This window comes from Carcharodon carcharias, chromosome 10, assembly GCF_017639515.1.
Source record: "Carcharodon carcharias isolate sCarCar2 chromosome 10, sCarCar2.pri, whole genome shotgun sequence".
NCBI classification, from domain to species: domain Eukaryota; kingdom Metazoa; phylum Chordata; class Chondrichthyes; order Lamniformes; family Lamnidae; genus Carcharodon; species Carcharodon carcharias.
In genome coordinates, this window is record NC_054476.1 from 68879719 (window position 1) to 68896819 (window position 17101).

The window sequence follows — 17101 nt, forward strand, 5'->3', positions numbered from 1 at the left end:
GAAAAACTCAGCAGGTCTGACAGCGTCTGCAGAGAGGGCTACAGTTAATGTTTCAAGTCCGAATGACTCTTCATCAGAACTAAGGAAAAATAGAAAAGAGGTGAAATATAAGCTGATTTAAGGGGGGATGGGACAGGTAGACCTGGATAGAGAGCCAGTGATAGGTGAAGATTGCCAAAAGATGTCATAGACAAAAGGACAAAGAGGTGTTGACAGTGGTGATATTAGCTAAGAAATGTGCTAATGGGGACATTAAGGGTAGAAAGCAGGACGAGCAAACGACAGATAGCCCTAGTGGGTGTGGGGTTGGGGGGGATCGAAATAGGCTAAAAGATAGAGATAAAACAATGGATGGAAATACATTTAAAAATAATGGAAATAGGTGGGAAAAGAAAAATCTATATAAATTATTGGAAAAAGGGGGATTGGAAAGGGGGTGGGGATGGAGGAGAGAGTTCATGATCTAAACTCACTGCTTGAATCTGTAGGCATTATCCAGATTTGTAACATAATAAGACATATCATTTCCTCTTCAGTCTTTTAAAGAGCAAAGCAAACTCTGTTGCAATAACATTGATCTCAGTCTTATGTTGAGACAGACTGTAGGCACTTAGGGCTGGATGTTACAGTTTCCAGCGGAGTGTTGGAGGTAGAGCAGGGAGTATGTGGTCCATTCACTCCTGCCCCAATCAAGTGTCGATGGCCAATTAGCAGCCAAGTCAATGGGAAGGTGGACAACTAGCGTTGGAAAGGAGACCTCCAGCACCCAATCAGTGGGAAGGGGAGTTCCAGCACCCAATCAGTGGGAAGGGGAGCTCTAGCGCCTAATCAGTGAGAAGCGGAGCTCTAGCGTCCAATCACTGGGAAGGGGAGCTCTAGTGCCCAATCAGCCTTCTAGGGCAGGACATTAGGTGGGAAAGGAAAAAGATTATGAACTGTAAGTTGGTCATGGCCACCAATTTAAAGGCCGGCTGACAGTCCCGATGAAGCTTTGATAGCCACATGTGCAATGTATCGTACCTTGACCTTTGAGGAATCCAGCAATACATGCGAAGCCTCTGGCTCCCTTGGCCTGACCAGTGTTAACTGTGCTGAATGAATTGAATTATTTTGCTCACCTAAACATTGCACCTGTCACCAGCTTTCTGCAATGGTGAGCTGAAGCTTGAGATATGCTGCAAAGGTCTCTGGCTGGTGCCTGGAATGTTCCCAATGCATAAAAATTCAAGGCCACTGTTAGCTCGAGAGTGACAGGCATGTGGTGGCCAGCAACACAATTTAAACTGATCTCCCCCTAGCCAGCAATTCACAAAGGGAGGTGACTATCTCCCTGGAGAGATGGATTTTGTGAAGGCACTGGTGCTCTGAGAGCTAAAGGTGATTCATCTTTTGCCTGTAGACTCTCTGTGAGGATAGTATATTTTCCTATCGCAGGTTTGAACTGTTACTGTCCGTCTTGTTCTGGCCCTTGCGCAGCAGCAGGTCCCTAACTTACCTAGACCACAGGGTGCACCTGTCCTTATTCCTCTGACTCCTTCTCCTCCTTTTCACCTCATTGGAGAAGCTTCCTCCAGCTTGTACAACCCCCAAGAGGCAACAAGCTCTGGTTCCTCTGCTGGAGTCCTCACTCTCCAAGATATCCGTGTCTCTCGGTCCCGTTCCCTCCCATTGTCTCCTTATTTGTTATAGCAGCTTAAGAATAGTGAATAAATAAAGTGTAATAAGATCCAAACCTCCTTTGCCATCAAACTCTGCTACTTAAATACAGCAATGGTCCCGCTTGCCACCCTTTTCATCTGTCCTTATTCCACCTCCTCATACCTGGCGTAAATCAGTCTCAACATTACTCCCATGTGCCTACTGAAGAATGGAGTTGGCAATGTAAAATTGCAGTCAATTGCTTCTTGAACAGGCCCAATAGCTTATTGATTGCCTTTTTCAAAACGGCAGGTGGGCTTCCAATTTCGGCACCTGCTTGCCTTCCATAATATCAGAGACTGGCATAATGGTGTTAGATTGCTGACCCGAAGTCATCACACTTTTATGTAAATACTGGAGGTTGTGGAGGGGGTGTTATAGAGGGGGTGGCGGGGACATGGAGAGGGGGGGGCAACCAGTCCAATTTGTGGCTGGGAAACCCAGCCCAGATAGTTCACTGGTTTCAGATGAGAAATGAAATAAATTCCATGTATTAAGATACAAAGTTGTCAGATTGGCATTATACCTGGTGCAGGTTACACTGACAGCAGCCACAAAGGACTTTTGTATATACGTGCTTGGATATAGGTCCAGACATCTGCCCCCAGGCTGTATGATGTTGGTAGCCAGAAGTTAGAAGAGGATTGTCAGTTTTCTCATAAATTAACAAAAAGAAACAAACAAAGTTTTTAAAAGTTCCCAGAAGTCATGCTTTTACATCAGTACATGCCAGAAACCATATGCCAGTATAACAATACTTCAATGATCTCAGCCAAAGTGATGTTAGGGCTGCTACCATCAACCCTGGGCTTGGGAAGGGAAAGATCCGCCTGGTTTTCCCACTCCTGATTGTTAAGAATATAACATCAAAATATAAGAAATAAGAGCAAGGGTAGACCATTTGGCCCCTCGAGCCTGCTTTCCCATCAATTACAATCATGGCTGATCTTCTACCTCAGATGTACTTTTCTGGCATTCCCCTATCCTTTGATCCCCTGAGAGATCAAAAATCTATTGATCTCAGTCTTGAATATACTCAACGATGGAGAATCCACAACCCTCTGGGGTAAAGAATTCCAAAGATTCACAACCTTCCGGGTGAAGAAATTTCTCCTCAAATCAGTCTGAAATGATTGACCCCTTATCCCAAGGCTGTGACCCCTTCTTCAGAGTCAGTCAGGGGAAACAACCCTGTCAAGCCCCTTCTGAACCTTTTATGCTTCAGTGAAATTCCAGAAAGTACAGGGCCAATTTACTCAGCCTTTCATCTCAGGGATCAACCTAGTGAACACTTTAGGGCTTCAGTTCCATGCTGATCAGGAATTGTGCCTGAGCCATCAGGAGAGCTGTCCTTAAGTTGCTGGAGGAAAAAAAATCTGTTCATGCCCAAAACCAGAGGCTGCAGGGAACCTTCCTAGAATAGGCGCTTTTATTGTTCCCTTGGCCTCATGGTCACTGAACTGGTGATTGGCGTCACCTGGACACCCTCAGGTAGCACATTGGAGAAGAGGGTTACAATGCTGGCAGTTCCTATCAGTGGTTCTTCAGGAGGTGCAAGAAAAGGGGGCAGGGAGTGGACAGGTGGGTGGAGCTGGGGGGGCGGTGGGTGAAGACTGGGAGGGAGTGATCAGGAGAGGATGGAGGATAGCACTGAAGGTGATCAAGGTCAGGATCAGTGTGGTGAAGGGCAAATGGCAGCCATGCAGCCTGTATAGTTTGAACGTGAGAAGCTCACCCCCCAGCTCCACATTATGGTAAGTGATTTTAAAAAGTAAGCTTACTTTTTCGGCAGAGGCCTGCAGTGGTCTCTTTAGCAACAGCCTTTTAGGCCACATGTAGAGTTGGTTTTTCAGACTGCAGCTGATGCCGTGTTTAGCTGGCTGAATTAAGCAAACCAATATTGCAGAGTGGGCCTCAAGCAGGCATGGGCCCCTTATTTGCATATGCAAAGTTGATAACATTTATTTCAGCTGAGGGCCCTGATCTCCTTTTGCCCTTTTAATGAGCATGTGCTTCTTCCCTGCCATATTGGAGGCTCAGGCACTGATTTAGTGCTGGAAAAATGGGCACGTGTCATCGAATTTCTAGGCCTCTTTATGCCTTGTATCAATTTGTATCTACTTATATACTCATAAAATCAAAAGTTTAATGTTCCTACAACAAAAGAGAAATCAGCTGCTAATTTTATAGTGCATTGTGATTTAGTGTAACATGTGTTCCATGTTTGTCTGTGTCAGAACACTCAGGGTTTCAGCTGTGGCCTGTTGCCGGGTTACTTTCGGCCCGGGACTTCCTGGCGAGCCTTGCTTTTCGAGTTTTCCAGTGTACACAGTATGTAAGACATGCCTCCTCGCCAATGCACACTCCTGAGCCGTAAGTAGATGTATTAAATAAGTACAGGTAGCAAAAATTTGCAATAATGAAATAAGGAAGTGCTGAAAATGCACAGCTGATCTGTCAACACCTGATGATATAGTCAGAGGCTCTGTTCATTTTCTTTATAGATGTTGACAGCACTTTTATGCTCTTATTTCTCGTTATGAATATCTGTGCTATTGTTGCGCAAAATGGACTTTGCCGTGATTGTTTCCTCACCTATTATGCACAGCTCTTAAAAATAATACATTAAAACATCAGGTGTTGATATTTTTGCAAAAATGTTCACTTTGGTAACTTTGCTTCAGAATTGCTGAGTTTCACATATACACATGCAATAAGTTTTAAAGAAGAGTAATTAATAAAAAATGACCAGCGTGTGAGAGGGTCCGAATGTGTGTGCCAGGCTCACTCTCAGTCTCAGGGTGTTAACTTACTCACTCACACTCACCCACTTTGAATGGGCGTATGCATTTGTGTTGTTGTGCGGTGGTGAGAGTCAATGAGAAACCTGAGACTGGGAGTAAGGCAGACATACAATCACACTCTCACTCACGCTGCTGCACACACACACACAAACTGACTCTCACTCCCACACACAGCAGTCAGCCTCCGCATCCCCCCGCCCCGATCTGGGGCTCCGCAGCATTTCACTCCTGGGCCTTACAGCCAGCCTCTCCTCCCCAGAATCCCTGCACCTCTGCTCCCCAGCACCTCTGCTCCTCGACATGTCCAATCCCTGGGCCCTGCTTCCCGGCACTTCTGCTCCCTGGGTCCCACTCCATGGCACCTCCACTCCATGGCACCTGCTCCCCCGGCATCTCTGCTCCCTGGGCCCCGCTCCTCAGCACCTCCGCGCCCTGGCAACTCTGCTCCCCAGCATGTCCACTGCCTGGGCTCTGCTCCCCAGCCCTCCACTACCCGCCATTTCCTCTCCTTGGGACTTGCTCCCCGACACTTCGGCTCCCTGAGCCTTGCTTCCAGGCACTTCCGCTCCTTGAGCCCTGCCCCCTGATACCTCCCCTCCCCAGCATCTCCACTTTCTGACACTTCCGCTCCCTGTGTATCACTTCCCAGCACCTCCACTGCTCAGCAACTCCACTCCCTGGGCCCTACTCCCTGGCCCTCTGCTCCTCGTCCCTCCATTCCCCGGGCCTCCACTCTACTGTTCTCCTCTACCAGGCCATCACTCTCCAGCATCTCCGCACCCCGGCCATTCGCCACCTGTGCCTTGCTTCCTGGAATCTCTGCTCCCCTGCCCTCTGCTTCCTGGGCCTCAGTCCCTGGCACCTCCACTCCCTGGCACCTTCACTACCAGGGCCTCACTCCTCAGCGCCACCACTCCCCGGCCCTCCACTACCTGTGCCTTGCTCGCTGGCACCTCCGCTTCCCTGCCCTCCGCTCCCTGGCCTCACTCCCCGGCATCTCTACTCTCTGGGCCCGGCTCCCCAGCATGTCTGCTCCCTGGGTCTCACTCCCTGGCAGCTCGGCTCCCTGGTCCCCGCTCCCCAGCATGTCCTCTCCCTGGTCTCACTCCCTGGCATCTCAGCTCCCTGGTCCCCGCTCCCCAGCGTGTCCGCTCGCAGGGTCTCACTCCCTGGCATCTCGGCTCCCTGTCTTGTTCCCCAGCATCTCCGCTCCCCAGCCCTTGGCTCCCTAGGTTCCAAGCTCCCCACCACTGGTGTTCGCTGCTCCTCCAATCAAAGATTGTTTCTTCCCCACATTTGTTGCTGATAGACTAGGGGAGCAGCTCGTTGCAAAATCTTCCATTCCAACTCATCTGTTTGACCAGCATTTTGAAAACTGGCTTCGAGGGCCTCATAGAGGGGCCGCTATTGTCTCACACAGACAAATTATATTCACGTATCCTTGTTTCAGCTGCTTCTGCCTGTTCAGCGATGAGATTACAATAATATGCAATAAAATGTCATGCATGGACCTAACAATCCAATTATCCAAATGTGGAGGTGTTGGAAGCAGCAAAGGTGCACTGTGGCCACTCAACAGAATTTGGTGAAAATTCTCATGATGAAGGGGGGCAAAATAGTAAAACCTTGTAACCAAAGCTTTGCCCTTTGAAACAGAATCAAAGGAAACTGGAATGGTTATCAACTTGGAGCTAATAGGGTTTGATAACTTCTGACTGCACACTACCACTGCTCTCCCCCCCACCACCACCCCCCTCCAAAACCGCCAGCTACAGATGGTGTTGACTAGCGAATGACTGACATAAAGGAAAATGTTGGGACATAAAAGGAAGGTGTTTATGGGGAACTTTGTAGAAAGGGTTTCATCTTGGGTTTAATAATCTTATGGAAGAATGACACCCAGAGCTATGGATACTTTAAATTAAAAGCTTCTGAGAAATTTGGGATTCTGATTTGGTGGATCTTCAATTGGTACAATCCTTTACTCCTTTCATATTATCTAAATTTAAACAGCTCATGAAGAGTAGGATGTGGCAAATTGAAAATCAAAGATTCAGTTCAAACCTTAAGCTGAGGTATGGGCTGCTTTTGTGTAAGGGGAACAGTTGTTTGATAGATTGAAGTGGCCATTGTGATGAAAAGGATCTCAAAGGGGGTCTTATGCGCCCAGGGAATGGGGCTACCGTGTCTCAAAACTCTACCAACTCAGAATAGCATAGGGAATTGAGAGATGATGAATGTCAGAAAAGATCTGAATGAAGTTATCTCATAGGTAATAAAGGAAAAATGATAATTGCCTCACTCCCCAGGTTGAGTAAGAAATGAAAGGGCTTTTCAAACTTGAATATCCCAAAGTTATAAAATGTGAGAAGGTCTGACAGGCAGGGGCCCATTGTAGTTCGTATTGGCATTTGGGACACTACCTTCCTGTCCAAAGTACCAAACGGGCATTGCCATTGGGAGGATACTTACTGTCAGTGATGCCCCTAAAAATAATTAATCTTTGGAAGCTGGTTCAATTATCAATGTAGGAACTGTAGAGTTGCTGGAAACAACTTGCAGAGACCTAATGTCTGAGGAAATCTGTGGCGGTTATAAATATTACCTGAAAGCAGATTGGTGAGGGAAGCTTTGGTGAGTGTCTCATACTGATCGCAATTAAAGACGGGTCAGAGTTTGGCAATGGCTGAATGTGAATGACACACCAATGAACAAAACAGGCTTGAGTAGCATGAAGATCAGTGTCAGCTTAGAACCAGCTTTTGGAGTTAAAAGAAGCTTAGTTGTACCAGTAGGCGTGGAAGTAAGAGTGGGTGAGCTGGAACCAACTGGACAGGTAAGGCTAGGACTGAAAGAAAGAAAGCAGATCACTCTTACATCAATTTGACAATAGTACAAGAGAATTGGAGGAGTGAGGGGAGTTGTGTTATTTACCCTGTAGGGTTGTTTTGTCAGCACTGATAGGGACACATCACTAAACTAGGAAAGGCAATAAAAGTAGACCACAGTCCAATTCAGACAATCTAAGCATTCCATGATTTTTTGCATTTTTTAGTTTATCATGCTTGTCCTTTTGAAGGTCAGGGAGTGAAAGAGCCTAAGGGCACATTGAAAAGCCAAGGCAGAACTGACAATTATTGACATTATTGTGATCTGAAGCAGACATTTGATAGACATCTTATACTTGTCCATTACTGATGATTGAGTTTGACATTCGTAGCACTGCTCAAGTCGTTTGACAGGTCTTGATGCAGGCATTCAGTCAGTTTGAATAATTGTTCTTTTCACGGCTTCTTGAGCTTTCTTCATAATTTTGTTATGCCTCTGTTTTCTTCATATTCTCTTGTAAAAAGAACCAGATGGTCTAATGAAGTTGTGCCTAATTTGATAAACAGGACCAGGCAATATCAGGTAGTGAAGGAAGCAATAGTGGAAATAGGAAAAATGAACTGATGACTCCTGTCATCTTTTATACAGCATTGGAATTGTCAATCATATATCAACAATTATACTTTGTATGTTAAACATGTGACTCCCCAGAATCAATATGGCAAGAGACAAATTCTTGCTGCCTGGAGAAGGAAAATCAATACAAGTTGACAAAAGTTATACCCTGGAGAGGTTTCCCTAAAATCATGAACTGATCCATGCTGGTTCCAAGCTGGTATGAACCTTCACTCCACTGAATACGTTTTTTAGCAGTTGGGTTATAACATATGGATGGTAGTTGCATATTTTTAACTGAACACTAGATGACCCACTCTGATCAGAATGAACACATTGAAGCAGTCACACTTCGCATTTGCATCACTTTTGATTTTCTTTGATGGAATGTTCTAAAGGAGCTTGAAAGTAAGTGCTGTCGGATATCACTACAGTACAAGTGTTCATCCAAACGTAACTGAGGTAATTTATAATGCTTGTTAATTGGAAAAAAATATGGATGTGGTAATCTGAAGCGGGAGAGAGATGAAAGGAACTTCAGTTCTCCAAAATCCCTCTACTCCTTTACTTCCAAGGTCACTGACACCTTACTGATAATACCAGTGACCCTCCAGTAAGTCACCCAAGTACCTTTTATTCACGTGTAAGCCTTAATATTGTGGGCTGACAAGTGACAAGTAACATTCAAGCCACACAAGTACCAGGCAATGACCATCTCCAACAAGAGAGAATCTAACCATCACCCCTTGACATTCAATGACATTACCCTCACTGAGTCCCCCACCATCAACATCCTGGGGGTTACCATTGACCAGAGACTGAACTGGACTAGCCATATAAATACTGTGGCTACAAGAGCAGGTCAGAGGCTAGGAATCCTGCAGCGAGTAACTCACCTCCTGACTCCCCAAAGCTTGTTCACCATCCAGAAGGCACAAGTCAGGGGTGAGATGGAATACTCCCCACTTGCCTGGATGAGTGCAGCTCCCATAACACTCAAGAAGCTTGACACCATCCAGGAGAAAGCAGCCCGCTTGATTGGCAACATATCCACAAACATTCAACCTCTCCACCACCGACACACAGTAGCAGCAGTGTGTACCATCTACAAGATGCACTGCAGGAATTCACCAAGGCTCCTTCCAAACCCAGTACCACTACCATCTGGAAGGACAAGGGCAGATAGATGGGAACGTTACCTCCTGGAAGTTCCCCGCAACCCCCCAAGTCATTCATCATCCTGACTTGGAAATATATCGCCATTCCTTCACTGTCGCTGGGTCAAAATCCTGGAACTCCCTTCCTAACATTACAGTGAGTGTACCTACACCACATGGACTGCAGCAGTTCAAGAAGCCATCTCACCATCATCTTCTCAAGGTGCAAGAAGGGATGGGCAATAAATGCTGGCCCAGCCAGTGAAGCCCACATCCCACGAATAATTTTTAAAAAAATTTAAAATAGTCTATTTTAGTGCAGTGGGCATCATAGTCAGCTTTTGCCATTATTTGATACCAAATAGGGTACTTTCAACAGGGAGACTTACATAAAATGAGGTTAATGAGACCGAAAGTAGAATTTCAGTTGCCAACCTGGCAGGGATCAACTAATGCAGAGCAGGAAATGAACCAGAGATCTTCAGGGAAGATGTCATATTATATTGTATATTAATCAACAGATTGTGGTATTAGTCAGAGTGGACTTATACTATCAATAGTGACAATTAGTGTTTACCTCCCCTTTAGTTACAAATATACAAACAAATGAAATAGGAGCAGAAGTAGGCTATTCGGCCTCTTGAACCTGCTCCACCATTCAAAAAGATCATGGCTGATATGTTTGTGTTTCGAGTTCCACATACACATCTACCCCGATAACCTTTGATTCCCTTGCCTAACAAGAATCTATCTACCTCTGCCTTAAAAATATTCCGTGACCCTGCCCTCCACCCTTCACCTAAGGCAGAGAGTTCCAAAGGTGCACAGCCCTTTGAGAGAAAAAATTCTCCTCATCTCTGTACTATAAGGGCAACCCTTAATTCTACTTCTGGACTTGCGCACAAGAGGAAACATCCTTTCCACTCCCACCTTGTCAAGACTATTCAGGATCTTATATACTTCAATCAAGTAATCCCTCACTCTTCTAAACTTCAGTGCAAAAAAGCCCAGCCTGTCCAACCTGTCCTCATAAGACAACCCTCTCATTCCAGGTATCAATTTAGTATACCTCCCCTGAACCGCCTCCAATGCATTTACATCTTTCTATAAATAAAGAGACCAAAACTGCACACAGTATTCGAGGTGGAGTCTCACCATGCCCTCTATAACTGAAGCATTACATCCTTACTTTTATGTTCAATTCCTCTCATAATAAAGGATAGTATTCCATTAACCTTCTTGATAACTTGCTGTACCTGCATACTAACTTTTTGTGACTCTGCACTAGAACACCTAGATCCCTCTGCAGCTTACAATTCTAAGTGAAAGAGCTCCTTGATGGTTCAGTGGGTAATGCATTATCTGCCAGGAAAGTCCAAAGTTTGACCCTTAGACAGTGCTGTTTTAGCTGATCTTAGGTAGTGAGGCCAACGCATTGTCCTTGATAGCTTTGTGCAAAGTAGAGGAAAAAAGAGATCAACCATGGTTCCCTCAACTGATTGTTATCCTATGACTTCTATTGGAATGTGTATGTTAGATACCTGCAGGTTGTGTATGATACCCCCAAGGAAAATTAACCTATCAATATTCAAGTCTTGAGATTCCGGGGTAAGTACTCTGCTGGCGCAAGCATAACAGAGCAGGACCCTCAGCAAGTCAACCCTACTGCCACTGCACCCCTACCCCACCATCGCGCCAACAATGACCCTCATACCACCACCTTCCTCTTCACCCTGCTGGCTGCAGTCATTATCCCAAATCACAGAGATGGCAGGACTGGGTGCATCCTGTCTGATATGGTATTTCTGCAATGCCAGCCAGCAATGACAACATTGCATTGGAACATCACCAAGCAGAGAGGAAGCTAGTGAAGAATTAACAAAACTCTTTTCTTTATGTTTTCTGCTCCCCCTGGAATGAGCAGGTCATATGCAGAAGATTATCTTCTTTGATCTTTATAGCACCCTTCCCTATAAAGCTTGAGGTCTTCTAAGGCCTTCAGTTGGATTCATGCCAGCTCCAGCTGAAATTTCTTGGGTAGCAGGAAACTCTTAGAGAACCCCTCCTGATTTAGTGGGGGAAGGCAAAAGATCCACCCACAGGACCCCCTGCTCGAGTTTAAAGGGCTCGTGCAAAGAGGGCAGAATCCTGTGTTCTACTCCAAACTCTTGGATTTTCCAGGTGGAAATCAGCCATTGCGCCTGCTTACAGCCGAGAGATTTCAGAGATTTGCTTTCTAGCCCCACTATTGGACAAGGGCCTGAAGGGCATGTGATACCAGTGATACATTCTGTCCCAGAAGCTCAGTGCCTGCAAGAGGAAAAGAAATGTAAAAACAGCATCATGAAGAATTGTTCATTGTAGAACATATTGATTAAGATGGAGGTATAATTACAAAATTCGGTGACATTGATCTTCTTACTCTTCATATTTAGGGATTGCTGCCATGAGCTGTTGGGACATGTGCCCATGCTGGCTGACAAGACATTTGCTCAATTTTCTCAGGTAGTTCCGTCTTCCTTTGTTGTGAATATCTATCATGTACAGCAACAAACATTAGAGTTCTCCTTAGATCAGAGAACATTGAAGGGAGATTTAGCAGAGATGTTCAAAATAATGAAGGCTTTTGATAGATTAATAAAGAAGAAACTCTGCCACTGACAGAGGGTATGAAACTAGAGGACAGAGATTTAAGGTAATTTGCAAAAGAACCAGAGGCAAGATAAGGAGAATATGTTTGTACACAGCGAGTTCTGAAATGCACTGCCTGAAAGGGTAGTGGAAGCAGATAACGTTCAAAAAAGAATTGGATACATACTTGAAGGGAAAATATTTGTAGGGCTATGGGGAAAGGGCAGGAGATTGGAACTAATTTTAGTGATTTTGATCATATCTCGAATTATGCAGCTGTTGTATTTGTCATAACTTTTTCATTGCCTCAGGATGCTGTGATGTCTATCCTGCAAAAATAAATGGGATAAGTTCCATTACACCGGTAGCCCCAGCATATTGCTGAATTTCTTACAGGTAGAAGCTGTTTGTTGATATAAGGAGGCAAGTCAAGTTTTAACTTGTGTGTTATGATGCATATATTCTATTCGCCTGACATATCAATGTAATTGCAAATATAGGGCAGTTATAGCATCTAGAACTGGCACAGAAGGCCTTCTTTACAACTGGGATGCTTACAGTTATCCAACCCAACTGTTAAAGAATCAGCATTGCCATGTGGTGGAATGGGTAGTTGATCTCAATTATTGGAACTACTTGACTACCAGCTCTTTAAAAACCCTGACCCCTCAATCATTATCTTTAAACACTGTGAGGAGTTCATGGAATTCCTTATCACATAGAGACTGTTGATCAGCTGACTCGTTTGTTTTTCCCTTCCCCATAATCCTTAAGAGACGGGGATAATGAGGCTACATGAGTAATGGACACAGGCTGGGTACCTATTGCAGAATGGACATTAAAACTATAGCCAGCTTACAGCATAGAGGTTGAAGCCAGGGATAAGAGCGCACTCATATTGGGGAGAATCTTGAGATCCTGGGACTATTTATGTTGGCGCAGAGAAAGCTAATGTGAGATTTAATAAAAGTTTTTAAAATCATGAAGCGTTTTAAGTGGTTGAATAGAAAACCTCTCTTCCCTCTCATTCAGGAGTCAATGATAACAGATCATTAGTTTAAAATCGAAAGTAAGAGAGAAGGTTACTAGAGCATGGGATGGTTAAGAGTTGTTGATTGAGGAAGGTATGGAATTTTTTAAGGGAAAATGGGATAAACATATGGAGCAGAGGAAGATTCAGAATCACAGCAAGATTACATGGCAGTGGGATTTGTTTTGGATTTTGCTGGAGAGTTCTAGGAATTTGACCCAGCAATGATGAAGGAATGGAAAAACTGCCCAAGTCAGGGTGGTGACTTGGAAAGGAACTTGGGCTGATGGTGTTCCCATGTATCTGCTGCCTTTGTCCTTCTATGTGGTGGAAATCACTGGTTTTGCTGACCAGACTGTAAGAGAGTCTAAAGATGGGAGAAACATGACTCCTGATTAATAAAGAAGGAAAATATCAGTTAATGATCAATGTGTCTCTATTGCCAGCTAATTTACTTTACCTGTGATTACTGTAAGTTCTAATTCTTTTTGTCACCTCAGAACATTGGTCTCGCCTCTCTCGGAGCAACTGAAGAGGAAATTGAAAAGCTTTCCACTGTGAGCTTTACTATATTCGCACCTGCATGCAATTCACATTGATTATTAAATTAATTTCTCAAATAAGCAATATAAAGCGAACACCACCCAAATGACCTCATTATATCCTCACGCTGCACTGAAAAATGCTGGGTAATTATTCTTTGCAACCTGTCTGTTGCAGTTATATTGGTTTACTGTGGAGTTTGGGCTGTGCAAGCAAAATGGAGAAATTAGAGCATATGGAGCTGGCCTACTATCAGCCTACGGTGAGCTAATTGTAAGTGATTTGTTTGCTCTTTTTTAAAAATCTCAATAATCATTTTTCCAGTATGTTACTCTTTTTTGTCTTCAAAGAGATTTTTAAGAGTGACTTTTTGTTTTCTGGTTCTCTCCCAGTGTTTCCTCTGACTCATATGAGGATTTATGCTGAAATTCCCTGGCTTTGAGTTTGATTTTTGCAAGTCTACAACACAGTTTAGGAGTTTCCGTGGTACACTTAGGATGTTACTTCCTTGAAGAGGTTGAGGAGATTGATCAGGCGGCACTGTCCCCTTCAGAGATCATGTTGACTGCCGTTAACTAGGTTATTATTGTGTAGATAATCTTTAAGTTTTCTCTTGATAATCTGGCTTGTTTGCAATCTCCTGACCTCGCTAGTGTCCAGTGATTCTTTCACAATGATTGTCAATACCTCACAGATCGCCCTGTGGTCTCTCGCACCACAATGGAAGAAGCATTGTAGATTCTAGGAGACTTATTTGATTAAGTTTGTCTCACATTGATATTAAAGTTATTGATTATCTCTTTTTTGGAGAGAGCATGTTGTTCATGTCTTCCATATTAACATGGTAGTCATTCAGAATATTTACTATTCTGTGTTGATCTCAGTTTCAAACTCTTTTGCAAATTTTAGGGTGATCACCTCTTCTCTGATTGCCCTCTTAATGAGGCACTCCTCCTCCCCTGTTTTGGTCCATTATGAGCATTGGGCTTTGCTCTGATGTCCCAATATTCAAATAGTTTGCTAATGTGGCCTCACACATGAAAAATTCTGTGAATTTGACAAGATACTAAATGACTGTTTGCTTTCACGAATCTGTAACCCAACCAGACATGAGAAGTCAGAACCTAGAGCATGTTTTAAAATGCATCTGTTTTGGGTGATTTAAAGAGGATTTAAAGTATTGTTTTTTAATATAACAGGCAATATTCTATATGTCTTTGGTACTTTTTGAAAATAAAAATCTGCATGCCCCTTAATGTATGAAAGCAGATTTCAAACCTGCATTACACTTTAACTAAGAACTCGGGTTGGCTGATTTTCACCTGACACAAATGTTTTGTTCACAGCATTCTCTGTCTGGTGAACCTGAGCTACGGGAGTTTGACCCCAACTCTACTGCGATGCAGCCCTATCAGGATCAGACATACCAACCGGTGTATTTTGTATCTGAAAGTTTTAGTGACGCTAAAGACAAACTGAGGTAAGTGGCTTTGTCAAAATGCAACAGTGCAATGCCTGCACAGTTAGGTTAAGGTCAAAATATTTGCATTGATCACCCAGATGATTCACCAAAGATATCTCTTCCACTCACTATCACCTCATTTTTGGGTTGGATTGTGTTACTGGATTAGTAATTTAGGGGCCTGGATTAATAATCCAGAGAAAAGGAATTCAAATCTCACTATGATAGTTCAAAAAACATCTGGAAATAAAAAACTGCCTCTGGTCAAAGTGGCTAAGAGCTGTTGGATTTGCCCAAAAACCCAACTAGTTTACTGATGTACTTTGAGGAGGGAAAGCTGCCACCTTTATCTGACCTGGCCTTCATGTGTTGCCTTTCCCACACCAACACAATTGGGTCGTAACTGGTCTCTGAAGCGGCCGAGCAAAGAGTCAATTGCATCAAAGTCTTCAGCGATTCATGAGTAATTCCCATCACCACCTCTTCAGAGCAACTAAGAATTGGCATTAAATTCCAGTGATACCTACCTCCTAAAATAAAAGTATATATTATTCAAAGCCAAGTAGTAATCAGTTTTCTTTACTGGATGTGTTCTTCAGCCTTTCCTGGCACCATTTTATATCTGTATCAGTGGTAGAGGCTATGTGTCAACAGTGTAAGTGGATTTGCCATCCTTTTTTTGTCTTCTGGGATTATACAAAGAGAGGCCTAGGGTCTCTTGGCCTAAGCATCCTTGAGCTAGACAGATTTCTGTTCCTCAACACTATCCAGCGATTTCAGATTTTTTTTAAAAAAAGCAAGTGCAGAGAGAATAGGTGAGGACAAAGCTGGGCTCAACCATGATTCTCTTAGCATGGGTAATGGCATCAGGATAGGAGTATTAAAAGGAGAAAATTGGAGGGAAAATTAGGAGGAAAGGTCAGCCCCTTATGCTATGCACCCTACTTTGTTAAAAGTTAGGAAGCATCAGCAGAGGTATTTATCACAATTTTTCAATCCTCCTTCAATATTCAAATTTTGCTGGTTGAATTGGAGGACATCCAAAATTAAAAGAAAGAAATAGCATTTATATAATGCCTTTCACTGTCTCAGGATGTTATCAAATGCTTTACAACCAATGAAGTACTCTCAAAGTGTAGTCACTTTCGTAATATACTATTGTAGAATGTAATAATTTTCTACAATGAGAAGACACTAAACCAGGGAGAACAACACTTCCTTTTAAATTGGTTACTTCCTCAATAGACCTAAATTTGTAAAATAAAACTTGTTCCTTAATTTTCATAGTTCAAACTTTGTGGATGTTATGCTCATTGATCAAGGCCATTGTGGAAAGTAAAAGGTTATGGTATAAAAATGTTGTCAATATACTGAACCCAGCATTTAATAATTTGAATCAAACAGTTGTTTGCACTGATCTTTATTTCTGACAGAAAGTTTGGCTTTTGTGTTTATAGAAAGTATGCAGCGAGTATTAAGCGGCCATTTTCAGTGAAATATGATCCATTTTCCAAGACCATTGAAGTACTGGACAATCCTCAGAAAATCAGGAAGTTGCTGGACAATCTGAAGGATGAATTGAAGATGCTGACTGATGCACTGGATGTACTATCCTAACCTCTGGCTCATTGCATGTCCCATAATACAGATGTGTTCCAGCTATATTACTGCTGCATTCTAAGCTTCATCATTCGTCGGTCAGATTTCTTAGCTTTCATTTTGATGTAGCATTGTGTGTGCAGGCACTGTTGTAAAGTTCAAGCAACTGGAGGGTTTGCTTCGTTGCTTCTGCTGGCCGGATTTTATTCCTTTTGCCTCCTGAATAGTGGAGTATTAGAAATTGGTCTTTGCCAAAACATAAAATGGACTCATAGTGAGTTGACAGCCCGCTTAACATGGATAAAGAAAATGGGGAGTGGTGTTAAATTGGCTATCAATTTATCGGCCTGTTTTGCAACATCCCCCACCCTGGTTCCAAATTATGTCCAGGCCTGTTTGAATGAATGGGGATCTATCTACCCTTTGTGTGTCTCACCAATCCCTTTCCCCCATTTTGTTCTTTAGTATTGTTTGTTGAAAGGGTCCCCCCTGCTCATGCACCCCCCTCAAAACTGCCTCTCCATAAATTTTCTCCCAAAGAGATCACTCTACAGTTATTCACATCTGCCATGCGTCTGCCCATTTCTGTCCACATCCTCCTGAAGTTTGCTACTATCCTACTCATTACTTTCTATTTTGCCAAGTTTCTATCATCCGCAAACTTCAAAATTGTGCTCCCTTTACCCAAGTCCATGTCACATAAATATATGACAAGAAAAGCAATGATCCAAAT

At 43.4% G+C, this 17101-nt stretch overlaps 1 protein-coding gene across 1 annotated transcript in view; it reads left to right on the top strand.

Moving 5' to 3' along the window:
- The window catches only part of th (tyrosine hydroxylase), a 43753-nt gene extending 27367 nt beyond the window's left edge, over positions 1-16386 (top strand). The window contains exons 8-13 of the mRNA XM_041197582.1: positions 3936-4071; positions 11539-11608; positions 13265-13321; positions 13485-13580; positions 14654-14787; positions 16227-16386. Of these exons, the coding sequence (XP_041053516.1) occupies positions 3936-4071; positions 11539-11608; positions 13265-13321; positions 13485-13580; positions 14654-14787; positions 16227-16386 (653 nt within the window). The remainder of the gene's footprint in view (positions 1-3935; positions 4072-11538; positions 11609-13264; positions 13322-13484; positions 13581-14653; positions 14788-16226) is intronic.
- Positions 16387-17101: the final 715 nt, after the last annotated feature.